This window comes from Mastomys coucha, unplaced genomic scaffold (assembly GCF_008632895.1).
Source record: "Mastomys coucha isolate ucsf_1 unplaced genomic scaffold, UCSF_Mcou_1 pScaffold12, whole genome shotgun sequence".
NCBI lineage: Eukaryota > Metazoa > Chordata > Mammalia > Rodentia > Muridae > Mastomys > Mastomys coucha.
This window is the reverse complement of record NW_022196894.1, coordinates 13589279-13601760: the sequence shown is the minus strand read 5'-3', so window position 1 is coordinate 13601760 and position 12482 is coordinate 13589279. Positions and strand designations below refer to the sequence as shown.

Below are 12482 nucleotides of genomic sequence, written 5' to 3'. Positions count from 1 at the left end.
TATTAAGATGGTCTATCCATAAAGTTATTCACCAACTGTTTCAATGAACAATGGTTCTGCTTGGAGTGGGGCACAGATATTAGGTGAGGGTAAGAATTTGGTTCATTAGCTGTGATAATTTAGAAAACCATTCATCTCAGAGAAAGAGTAACTTATAAAGTCCTCTTCTTCAAACTTGATACAAGAGTTACAAACTCAAGCAAAGCATTCAGTCTCTCTCTTTGTTGTTCTCTTACAAGCAACCTCCCTAGTTAATCGTCTATGTTTCTTTTGGGTATATAAATGCTTTTGAAATATATAAGCTGTTCTGAAAACCATAGTATAGTGTAAAGACATGAAATAAACAATACTACTATTAGAGAGGCTGAGATAGGAAAAGCAAGATTTCAAGACCCTTATGTGGTACACAGCAAGACACTGTCACAAACAAGCTGAAAGTATATATAGATTGTTCAATATTGGACCTATTCCTCCAATTACCAAATTAGAGAGACCATTGGATGACAATCAACAAATTTCTAATTCCTCATATTTTTTGGATTTCAATCACTTTGGATTTGTTGGTAATATTAATTTTCATATTAAGATATTAAGAAAAGGTAATTGTTACTTCCTGTTGTTTTTGTTGTAAGAGGTGGAATTAGATTTGTGTGGATTTGTTGAAAGATTACTTTCTTGCTTCTTCTAGGGTGAGGTTTTGCTCCTTGTGTTGGTGTTTTCCATCTGTTATCCTTTGTAGGACTGGATTTGTGGAAAGATATTGTATAAATTTCATTTTGTCACAGAATATCTTGTTTTCTCCATTTATGGTAATTGAGAGTTTTGCTGGGTATAGATAGTTGCCTGAGCTGGCATTTGTGTTCTTGTAGGGTCTGTATGACATCTGCCCAGGATCTTCTAGCTTTCATAGTCTCTGGTGAGAAGTCTGGTGTAATTCTGATAGGCCTGCCTTTATATGTTACTTGACCTTTTTCCCTTACTACTTTTAAAATTCTTTCTTTGTTTAGTGCATTTGGTGTTTTGAATATTATGTGACAGGAGGAATTTCTTTTCTGGTCCAGTCTATTTGGAGTTCTGTAGGCTTCTTGCATGTTCATGGGCATCTCTTTCTTTAGCTTAGGGAAGCTTTCTTCTATAATTTTGTTGAAGATATTTGCTGGCCCATTACATTGGGAATCTTCACTCTCTTCTATACCTATTATCCTTAGGTTTGGTCTTCTCATGCGTCCTGGATTTCCTGGATGTTTTGGGTTAGGAGCTTTTTGCTTTTTGCATTTTCTTTGACTGTTGTGTCAATGTTTTCTATGGTGTCTTTTGCCCCTGAGATTCTCTCTTCTATCTCTTGTATTCTGTTGGTGATGCTTGGATCTATGACTCCTGATTTCTTTCCTAGGTTTTGTATCTCCAGGGTTGCCTCTCTTTCTGATTTCTTTATTGTTTCTATTTCTATTTTTAGATTCTGGATGGTTTTGCTCATTTCCTTCACCTGTTTGATTGTATTTTCCTGTAGTTCTTTAAGGGATTTTTGTGTTTCCTCTCTAAGAGCTTCTAGCTCTTTCCCCGTGTTCTGTATTTCTTTGAGGGTGTTATTTATGTCTTTCTTAAGGTCCTGTATCATCATCATGATAGTGATTTTAGATCTGAATCTTGTGTTTCCGGTATGATGGTGTGTCCAGGTCTTTCTATGGTGGGAGAACTGGGTTCTGATGATGCCAAGTAACCTTGGTTTGTGTTGTTTATTTTCTTACACTTGCCCCCTGCCATCTGGTTATCTCTAATGCTACCTTCCCTTGCTAAATCTGACTGGAATCAGTCCTTCCTGTGATCCCGGTTGTATCAGAACTCCTCAGAGTCAAGCTGTCTCTGTGATCCTGTGATCCTGTGATCCTGGGATCCTGTAACCCTGGGCTTGTTAGAGCATCTGGGAGTGCAGCATCTTCCTCTGGGTGTTGTGGGACTGACTTTGGAGCCTGAGCCCAAGGTCTGGTCAGGAGACCAGCCCAGAGAGACTGGAAGGAACCAGAACCACTCTGCTGGTGGAGCTCCTGTGTGACTGTTCCTGCAGGTCCCAGTTACTCCCAGCGTTGGGACAGATGTCGGGTCCTCCTCACCTCTGATCCTGAGAGTGTCAGAACACCTGGGAGTGGAGCTTCCTCTGGGTGTTGTGGGACTGGCTGCAGAGCTTGTGCCCAAGGTCCACTCAGGACACCAGCCCAGAGAGACCGGAAGGAACCCGAGCCCTGGGTATCTTTTTTTATTTGGTTTTACTTGTGTATTGTTGTTTCTGATTTTGTGTCTTCATGGATTTTTACCTCTTTGTGTGTATTTCTTGTTATTATACTTTTTAAAAGTTCTCTTTTATCTTCCTTGTTGTTTTCTAAAGAGAGAGAGAGAGAGAGAGAAAGAGAGAGAGAGAGAGAGAGAGAGAGAGAGAGAGAGGAAGGATGGGTGAGGTTGGATGGGTGAGGAGGCAGGAAGGATCTCAAAGGAGTTGAAGGTGGGGAAACTGATCAGAACCTGTTGTATGAAAATTGTTTTTCCAATTAGAATAAGAAAAATATCAGTATAAACACATGTTAATGTTTTCTGATAATTGTATTGTCAATATCAAAAGGCAAATACAAAGTGTTTAGTTCTGATGTAAAACAGTGGCATGGAGTGTTCTTTAGTTTCCTGTGGCTAGCGGTTACTATATTACACAATTTAAAAAAATCATAGAAAATTCTACTTCTTGCATTCATATAAAAAGCATCAGTCTTACATGGGAAATGTTTATAAGGGACATAGGAGAGTGAAGCAAGCTTTAAAATTTGTACTAATTCAGAGAGAAATAATTGTGAACCCTTAAGTGCAAAAGTACTTGGAAGAAATCTACCACTGAAAGACATTTTTCAAGGTAGAAGACTGTGATGGTTTGTATATGCTCCATCCTGAGAGTAGCAATATTAGGTTTGGTCCTTTGGAGTAGGTGTGACTTTGTAGTAGGTGTGTCACTATGGGTGTGGGCTTTAAGATCCTTATCCTAGAGACCTGGAAGTCAGCATTCTGCTAGCAGCCTTCAGATTAAGATGTAGAACTCTCACTTCGTCCTACACCATGCCTGCCTGTATGCTGCCTTGTTCCCTCCCCCCTTGATGATAATGGACTGAACCTCTGAACCTGTAAGCCAATCCCAATTAAATATTGTCCTTTATAAGACTTGCCTTGGTCACGATATCTATTCACAGCAGTAAAACCCTAAGACAGAAGTTGGTACTGGGGGTGGGGTATTGCCGTGATAGGCCTGACCATGATTTTGTTTGGAAGAATGTGGACTTTGGGAGTTTGTATTTGGAAAGCTATGGAATGCTTTAAATGGGGCATAATGGGCTATCCTAGTAGGAATTTGGAAGACTTTGTTACTGAGAGTAATTAAAATTGTGAGGACCTGGCTCAGGAGGTTTCAGTGAAGAATTTCAATATGTGGCCTAGAGACTGTTTTTGTGGTATTTTGGTGAAGACTGTATCTACTATTTGCCCTTTTCTGAAGAGTCTGCTTGAGGCTAAGGTGAGGAGACTTGGATTAATTGCACTGACAAAGGAAGTCTCAGAAACACCCATCATAGACTTTGTTCTCTGGTTAAGTCTCAAGAAGAGCATTTTAAACAAGCATGGCAAGCTGAGAAATGAAAAATATAAAATATATGGTTTTAGTATTAAATGGGCACCAGGAAGTGAAATGGAGCTGAATCCTGTGTTCTAGGAGATAGCAGATTAAGTGAGTAGGACTTTGGGGCAAGATTTTACCCAGCTAAATTTAGATCCAAGCATGGTGGTACACACCTTTTTTTTTAAAATTAGATATTTTCTTTATTTACATGTCATATAATATCTCCTTTCCTGTTTTCCCCTCAAAAAAAAGAAAATAAATAAAAAAGAAAAAATTATATTATGTACTTAATATTTTTTCACAAAGAAAAAGAGTAAATAACCCATCCCCATATCCTAATAGCAGCAGCCTAATTTTATTGTAGGCATACATGTCAGATATATATCATGCAACTACAAAGTTATTTGAAGTATTAATTACATGTTTCTTTTGCCTTTTAATAGGAAGTGGCTCTATTTTTCTTTTAACCCTTTGGGTGGTTCTATGTAAAAACTACAAACTATAAAAAAAAAGAATTCTTCTCACTGCTGAGTTATCTTTTATTGAGTATGAAATCAGAGGAAAGGCACATCCCTGACTATTTTCTACAGGTGTCCCAAGGCACACTGTTGTGAGTCTCTAAGAGAACAGTTTAAGAAGCTGATGGTTTATTGTTTTAACATCTCAAAATATATTTACATCTAACTGGCTGTCTTAGTCTATGAAGGGACATTGCTGTGAAGGGACATCATGACCACAGCAACTCCTATAAAGGAAAACATTTAATCGGGGCTGGCTTACCAGTTCAGAGGTTTAGTCCATTATCACTATGGAGGAAGGCAGGCAGACATGGTGCTGGAGAAGGAGCTGAGAGTTCTACATCCCAATTGGCATGCAGGAGGAAGAGAGAGTGAGCCACTTGTCGTGACTTGAGCTTCTGACACCTCCAGTAACATACTTCCTTCCAACAAGGCCACACTTCTGCTGGCAGCAGTGGCACATGCCTTTAATCCCAGCACTTGTGAGGCAGAAGCAGGTAGATTTCTGAGTTTGAGGCCAGTCTGGTCTACAGAGTGAGTTCTAGGACATCCAGGGCTATATAGAGAAACCCTGACTCAAAAAACCAAACAAAAAATAAAACAAAACAACCCCCCAAACAAAACAAAACAAACAAACAAACAAAAAACAAGGTACACACCTTTAATCTCAGGAGATAAAGCCAAGCAGTCTCTGAGTTCAAGGCCAGCCTAGAACAGAGAAAGTTCTAGGTGAAGAAAAACTTAAATCCAGGCTTGGTGGACCACTCCTCTAATCCTAGTGTTTAGGAGACAGGCATGAAAATTTCTGAGTTCCATGTCAGTCTGTGGAGCAAGTTCCAGGACAGCCAAGCTTAGGCATTGAAGGAGTTGGAAAACAGAAAGCTGATGATAATATAATAGAACAAGGGGGCCATGTTCCAGGTCTAGGAAGCAGCAGAACTTGGCAACTTTGGCCACATGACTCGTGCTTTGTAGTCAAGCAGAGAAGGAGATTACTGGAACAACTGATGCTGGTTAGCTGGAGCTAAGAAATTAGTGGTGATTAAGAAGAGACCAGCATCACTGAGGTGAAATCTGGGAACTGTTTTCTGAGAGTACAGAGAAGCTGTGTTCCAGAGATAGCCAAGGTTTTACCTCATGCTATAGCTGTACTTGGTAATGTGTAAGAGTTACCCAGATGGTACTGGATTTTAAGGCATGAAGGGATCATGAACAACAGCTGAGGCTTGGTTGTGAGAGGCCATGGAAGGCCATTGGTGAAGGTGCAGCCTCACTTGCAGTTGATGTCCCAGGGCTGACAGAGTCATGTAAAGGAGTTGAGGCTTGGCACCATGAAGAGAACCTATGAGAGGCTATTGGTGAAGCCTAGTTGCAGTGGAAGACCCCTGTGTATTGGAGATGCCAGTACCATGGGATGATCACCAAGAACTAGCAGTGGCAGTAGAGTGGGTCAACCTGAGCTTAGAGTGTTACAGGGGGCAGAGCTGGAGAAGTGACACCAGCCCTTTGGAGATGCACAGAAGATCATGTGTGGATCTCAGACATTGGAACAAGAAACTGTGAAGCTGAAATTGACTTGGGGACCCCAAGATGTTAAAGATGCCAGAGCCACAGGATGCCTGCCAAGGAAAGGTGCTAACAGGGAGTGGAACCAGCCCAGGAGAAAGAAGTTTGTTGTAATCAACAAAGATTAAAAAGGAGTTGGAAATCTGAAGACTGCTTTGACATCATACCTGGAGATACAGTGTTTGTAGTTTGCCCACCTGGTTTCCAGTCTTACTTTGGGGATTTATAGTTAAGTGGTTGGATGAATCTCAGAAGAGATTTTGAGCTTTGGACTTTTAACATTGTTGAGACTGCTATAGACTATGGGGGCTTTTGAAGTTGGACTAAATGTATTTTGCATTATGCTATTTTAAGACTCAGATGTTTGAACAAGCCTGTGGAGGTCAGGGAGTGGAATGTGATGGTTTGTATATGCTCCACACAGGGAGTGGCACTATTAGAATGTGTGGTCCTTTTGGAGTAGGTGTGGCCTTGTTGAAGTAGGTGTGTCACCATGGGTGTGGGCTTTAAGACCCTCATCCTAGCTGCCTGGAAGTCAGTATTCTGCTAGTAGCCTTCAGATGAAGATGTAGAACTCTTCAGTTCCTTCTGCACTATGCTTGCCTGGATGCTGCCATGTGCCCACTTTAATGATAATGGACTGAACCTCTGAACCTGTAAGCCAGCCCCAGTTAAATATTGTCCTTTATAAGACTTGCCTTGGTATGGTGTCTGTTCACAGCAATAAAACCCTACCTCAGACAAAAACCTATAAGAGAGCTTTAGGTATGTTGTATGCACTATTTAACCTTGACTATATATAAAGACATTACTGGAAACAAATACATATCATGATTTTTCACATTTAATTAACAAATTACAGAGGTAATTAGTATAATATAATTCATGACTTTTTAAAAAAAGACTTATTTATTTATTTATTTAATGTATATGAATACACTGTTGCTGTCTTCATACACATCAGAAGAGGGCATCGGATGCTCATTACAGATGATTGTGAGCCACCATGTGGTTGCTGGGAATTGAACTCAGAATCTCTGAAAGAGCAGTCAGTGCTCTTAACCACTGAGCCATCTCTCAGCCCAATTCATGACTTTTTAAGTAAGCATAAGTATAGTTATCTAAAAGAGGCCAAAGCAAGACCTTAACATTAGGTTTTATCGAGCAACAAGCTTTTTAAAACTTCATTATTTTTGAATGAATATTTAGAAAAATTTTAAATTATATTTTTTCAGATTGAAAAAAATCTGTTTATTATATATTAGAATACCTGCCAAATATTATTTGATATAGTTTTATGCTTATTTCCACGATTATATCAAATGATCCTACAATGTATTTTTAATGTTATGTTTAATATTTTATACTAATCTTTTATAAAATGTTTAATTTAGAAATATATATATATGTTACTATGTATGCATACCCAAGAACCAATGAAGGTGATTAATACTTTATGTTATAATAATTCTTATTAAAATTATTATTAAAATCTTAGTTATTATCCTTTTTAAGTAATATTATGGAGCTAGAGTGCTGGCTTAGCAGTTAGAGTACTGACTGCTCTTCAAGAGGATCCAGGTTCAATTCTTAACACTCACGTGGTGGCTCACAAGCATTTGTAGCTCCAGTGCCAGGAGATCTGATGTCTTCTTCAGGACTCTGAGGGCAGAAAACATGAAAGTGGTATACATATGTGCATACATGCAGGTTGACACATACATACACATAAAATTATAAAAAAGTAACATTACTTACTTGGTAAAAACAGTGTCTGTAATGAAATTTCATCCATGGATTGAAGATTTTGCTTATAAAATATCTTGTCATTATACCTATTTCTTTTTAAAAATTATTTACTTTTATTTTACATGTATTGATATTTTGCTTGCATGTTTGTCTGTGTGAGGGTGTTGGATCCTGGAGTTACAGACAGCTGTGAGCTGCCATGTGGGTGCTGGGAATTGAACCCTGGATCTCTGGAAGAGCAGCCACTGCTCTTAACCACTGAGCCATCTCTCCAGACATGTTATACATATTCTTAAGTGTTTTCCTTCTCAAGTACAGCACTGTGAGTTGGTATTCTTCATAGTCTCTACCCATATGCATTACTAGAAGAATGTAGTTATAAGAACATATATGAAGTTTTACTTATGTTAATATTTCTTGTATAGAATCACTTGAGTCCACCTTTGAAAATTTTTTCCTATCTAATAGCAAACTACTTTTTTCAGGTATTATTCACCTGGATACTCCGATACACTTCTGCAGAGGGTGGACAGCTACCAGCCACTGTGAACAAAGCATATTTTTATTCTCCTCTGTCTCCCAGGAGAATGTGAATAATGATTGTTGAAGTTCTCTGAAAGTACATTCTAGTTTTATTCAATGTAAGATACCTTTAGATAATGTTTTCTAAATGTATGTAATAGTTTAAGGTTAGTAGCTAGAATATATGAAGGGCTAGTCATAGTCATTTGTATACATAGGAATTTCTTTAAAGATAGACTTAAATAGACATTTAAAGGTTTAAAACACTTGCTATTGTCCTGATGAAAACCACACACGAGCAGCACAAACACAGCCTCCAACGAGATGACAGACACTGTTCAGGAACACTCAGGCTACCTTGGCCCTTTCCTCATAATAAGCACAGACATTGACAACCTGCCTTCCAAGTTACACAGAAGCGTCTGGAAGAAAAGAGCCGAAGATGGAACCCAACGACAGGGCATGTAACCCTTGCAAGAGGTTTGGATGCTAATGCAGGAGCTATGATAGGCTGTTAGGTTTGGTTTTCTAAGAATCTAGGCAGTTCTACTCATTGTCACTCCTTTTGCAGCCCTTCTCCCTGAAGGGTCCCAAGCATGGCACTCTGGAATCTGTGCTCCTCGTTCTTCTTGAGGTTTCATACTCATGAACTCCTGGCATGAAAGGTGCCATGGAACCTTTGCCCACAGTGTTCCCCTGGCCTAGGCTCACATTACTACATCCCCAAGTCATGTTTTCCAATGTTGATGTCATTTGAGTGGAACGCACCAGACTTGGACTTTATTCACATTTTATATTAGATGTAATGGGGTTAAAGAAGATTTCAATAAAATGTTTAAAACAGCATTAGAATGGTCCTTTTTGCTTTTTCTATCTAGTGACTTTCTGACACAGGAATCTGTCTTTGGACTTAGAAGCCTTTGATTGTTGCTCTCTGCGTGTCTTTGGGCCTAAAGGGACATTCCTGAAGGTCTCATCTTAAGGCCTGCAGAGGAGGTGTAGGTCAGCCCAGACCTCCTCAGGCCACAGTGAGACCTGGCCTAGAAACCTAGTTTCTCGTTTCCTTCTTGGACTTCCTTTGATTTTTCATTGAAAGGAAAGTCTTCGTTTAGTCTGCACATTTTTCTGGTCTCTTCTGTCATTAATTTTCAATAATGTGCTTCTTTGTTGAAACTGTTCAAGCTTTATGTTTTACTGATGTCAAATTAGAATCACTAGCGATCACACAGGTAAATGTAATGTGTCACTCTCCTTTTGATGTCCCCAGCAATGCATAACTACTACCCTTTAGGGACCCATGCTGCATCTAAGTGTTTAAGGATTACTATGACATTTCCCCTTTCTTTAAAGAAAGCTTCATATATATGGACACTGGCAAAGGCTACTTAGAGTCCATGCATATATCGGCACCTGTCCCTGCTTCCTGTTAGAGAGCTGTAGGCAGCACTGAGTTCTGCCTTTTGTACTGAGCTCCACTTTGGCAGAGATTTCCACTCAGCAATGACATTCAGGTCTTCTTGATGCACCCAAAAGGCATTCTCCTTCTTTACAAAACTGTCATGGGTGAAAGACTCACATCAGAGTCCTTAAGGGGCCGCTCTGTTAAGTCTGCTCATCTGGAAAATACCTTATGCTTAACTTTAATGTACTCATGATCTGGCTGACCTGGTCTAACAGGTAGTAGGATCTTCAGGGTTTGTGTGTACACTACTGTAGATAACTGTGTGGGTTTGCCACATAGCATTCATTCATTAATATCTGAGCATCTGACAGTGTTTGCCCTTAATCCATTAATGCCAATTCTGAGTGTGACATCTGGACTGTTAATTTTTATCTGAAAATCAGTTTGTCCTAAAAGGGCCATGGCCATGCATGCCCATAGACACAGTGGCCAGGTATATCATTGGGTCAGGACCCCCACTGCAGTGCCAGTCTGATCATATACATACAAGGACCTGGATATGTGTAGGAGTCCCAGACCAGGTGCATTAGTGAGGACCTGCTTGATTTCAAAGACCTTTGTGTTCATTTCCATAATAAAGTTCTCTTGCTCCTCCATTTGTGAATAAAGGGGTTTCACAAAGACAGAGAAATCAGATATCTAGAGTGTACAGAAACATGAGGCTCCGAGGAACTCCAGAGCCTGATGTTGGGCTGACAGAAACAGCCTGTTTCCTCTCTGGGCCATGAGGAACTCCAGAGCCTGATGTTGGGCTGACAGAAACAGCCTGTGTCCTCTCTGGGCCATGGGATAGGTGAAGCTAAGGTATTTGACTTTCCTGAAAGATTTGAAACTTTTTTCTTGAAACCTTCTACAGGAGGGTAAGCTGCAGTCGTGTTCTTCTACACAATCTTCCTCTGTCCATCCATCCAGCACTAGGCCATCCATACATCGCCATGCTGGTCCCCTGGGAAGACCTCGAAATCAGAGGCCAATGTAAAGTGGAAATGTTGGAGAAAATTGGAATCTCCAAGCTATTCTGGTTCAGTTCAACTGGCCCTCACCAACATTTTGAGGATTTCCCTCTGGAAAGCAAAGATTGGTTGACTCTGAAGGACATGGTGGATATAGTAGAAGGCGTACTTAAGGCTTAGAAGTGAGGTAGGCAGCTCCAGTGGGTAGAAGAGGCCTAGGAGAGTGTCAGGAGAGTGTTAGGGACAAGTGGGTGCAGCGTAATGGTGGCCTGGCTTACCAATTATACACCCTGACCTAACTGATAGGCTTCTGTTCCTGACTTCTGACTGGCAGATGAGGTGTGTTCTTGGACAACTGGCATGGTTGGAGGATTTCATAAACCAAAAGTCATTTTAGGTGCTCTAGACCCCAATTTGTGCCTTGCAAAAGATGAAATCCTGTTTTTAATGAATTGCCTATTCCTTGGCTTTAGATCTATTACCGTTGGGGCTAGCATTCTGTGCTGGTGTACGAGGATTGCCTTAAACTCATACTCTAAGCAATCTTGAAAGGAAATGTAGGTCTCTGTGGTGGCATCTCTATGAGACTGTAGAGATGTCATTCTTCTCTTTGTGGGGACCCTGAGAGTCATTGTTGTTTGCTTCTGGATTCCCTAGGATCAGGGCTACTTGGCCGTGGGAGTTGAAAGTTAACTCGGCTTGCAGCTTTCCCAATAGGTCTTGAATCACTAAAGCCACAGGATAGCTAGAGAGGTATAGACATACCCATACCCATACCCATACCCATACCCATACCCAGTCAAAACTCCAGCATAGTTGAGGTATATGATTGTAGGGCGTCAGGTGGTGGGGAAATAAAGGGGTGGGAGAGACCCATGTCCTGCCAGAGCTTGGAGACCCTGGGTGGGCAGATGCGGGAGATTGCCATGTGCTCTCCACACCACGGGGTGGGCATCTGGCTGTGAGAAGCCATGGAACCCCAGTCTGCGGGGGTGGGAAGGAATAGTCTTGTAGGTTCTCAGTCTCGGACATCCTAGACGCCGCTAGATATCACGGAAGAGCTGAAAACGAAGTGGGGGCTCGGGGGCAGCTCAGTCAGCCCTGGGGCTGAAGGGAGAAAGGAGCTGGGAGAAAGGGGCGCCGGGTGGTTCCTGCGCAGGTGAGAGTCCTTGGTCCCATCTCGTGGTTGGAAATGCTGGAAGGCCTTCCTGTGGGAAATTAGACATGGCTCTTTAGGGGAAGCCCTAATCCATTGCTCCAGCACAGCAAGTTTAGATGAAAGGAGGCAGTCCATAATTTTTGGGTTTTATTGTAGAAAACAGAGAGAGAGAGAGAGAGAGAGAGAGAGAGAGAGAGAGAGAGAGAGAGAGAGAGAGAGAGAGAGAGAGAGAGAGAGAGAGAGAGAGAGAGAGAGAGAGAAGAGGAGAGGAGAAGAGGAGAGGAGAAGGGGAGAGAGGAGAGGAGAGAGGAGAGAGGAGAGAGGAGAGAGAAGAGAGAGAGAGAAGAAAAGTAGAGACCAGTCATGGCCACGTGGAGAGAGGGGGAGGGGAAGGGGAGCAGAGGGAGCAAGAGATGAGAGTAAGAGCAAGAGCTTAAGAAAGAAGGGCCAAGCAGTTCCTTTTATAGTGGTCTGGGTTATCTTGCTATAGTCAGGTGACTGTGGGGGTGGAGTCCAGCCAGAATACTGGGAGCTTGGGGCATTGTCTAGCCACAGGATAATGGAGTGGTGTCAGGCACCTAATGTTGGGGGGCGTGGTTCACTGTTCTGTCCCTTGTAGAATTTTCTACTGGGCCTCCAGAGTAAGCCTCTCTCAACCAGAACACAGACTATTTTTCACAGTCCAACATATGATCACCAGGTCCACTCTTTACTGAGCAGTGTTGTCAGCTGATAATTTCTGGGAGAGAGGGAATTATTCTTTCTAAGGATGTATTTACAGGAGGGCTTCTCATGTTCTAGTGAAAGGCCTCACACATGCACATATTGACTTAGTGGGTTATAATGAAATGGCATGAAGTTACATGCTTGGCAGGGGGGTGTATGGAAGATGTTGGAAGGGAGA

The 12482-nt window shown here is 41.3% G+C and overlaps 1 protein-coding gene across 1 annotated transcript in view; it reads left to right on the top strand.

The window, feature by feature from the left end:
* The window catches only part of LOC116085637 (sperm-associated antigen 6), a 49766-nt gene extending 40916 nt beyond the window's left edge, over positions 1 to 8850 (top strand). Inside the window, exon 11 of the mRNA XM_031363222.1 lies at positions 7968 to 8850. Within this exon, the coding sequence (XP_031219082.1) occupies positions 7968 to 8031 (64 nt within the window). The 3' untranslated portion in view covers positions 8032 to 8850. The remainder of the gene's footprint in view (positions 1 to 7967) is intronic.
* The last annotated feature ends 3632 nt before the right edge of the window (positions 8851 to 12482 follow it).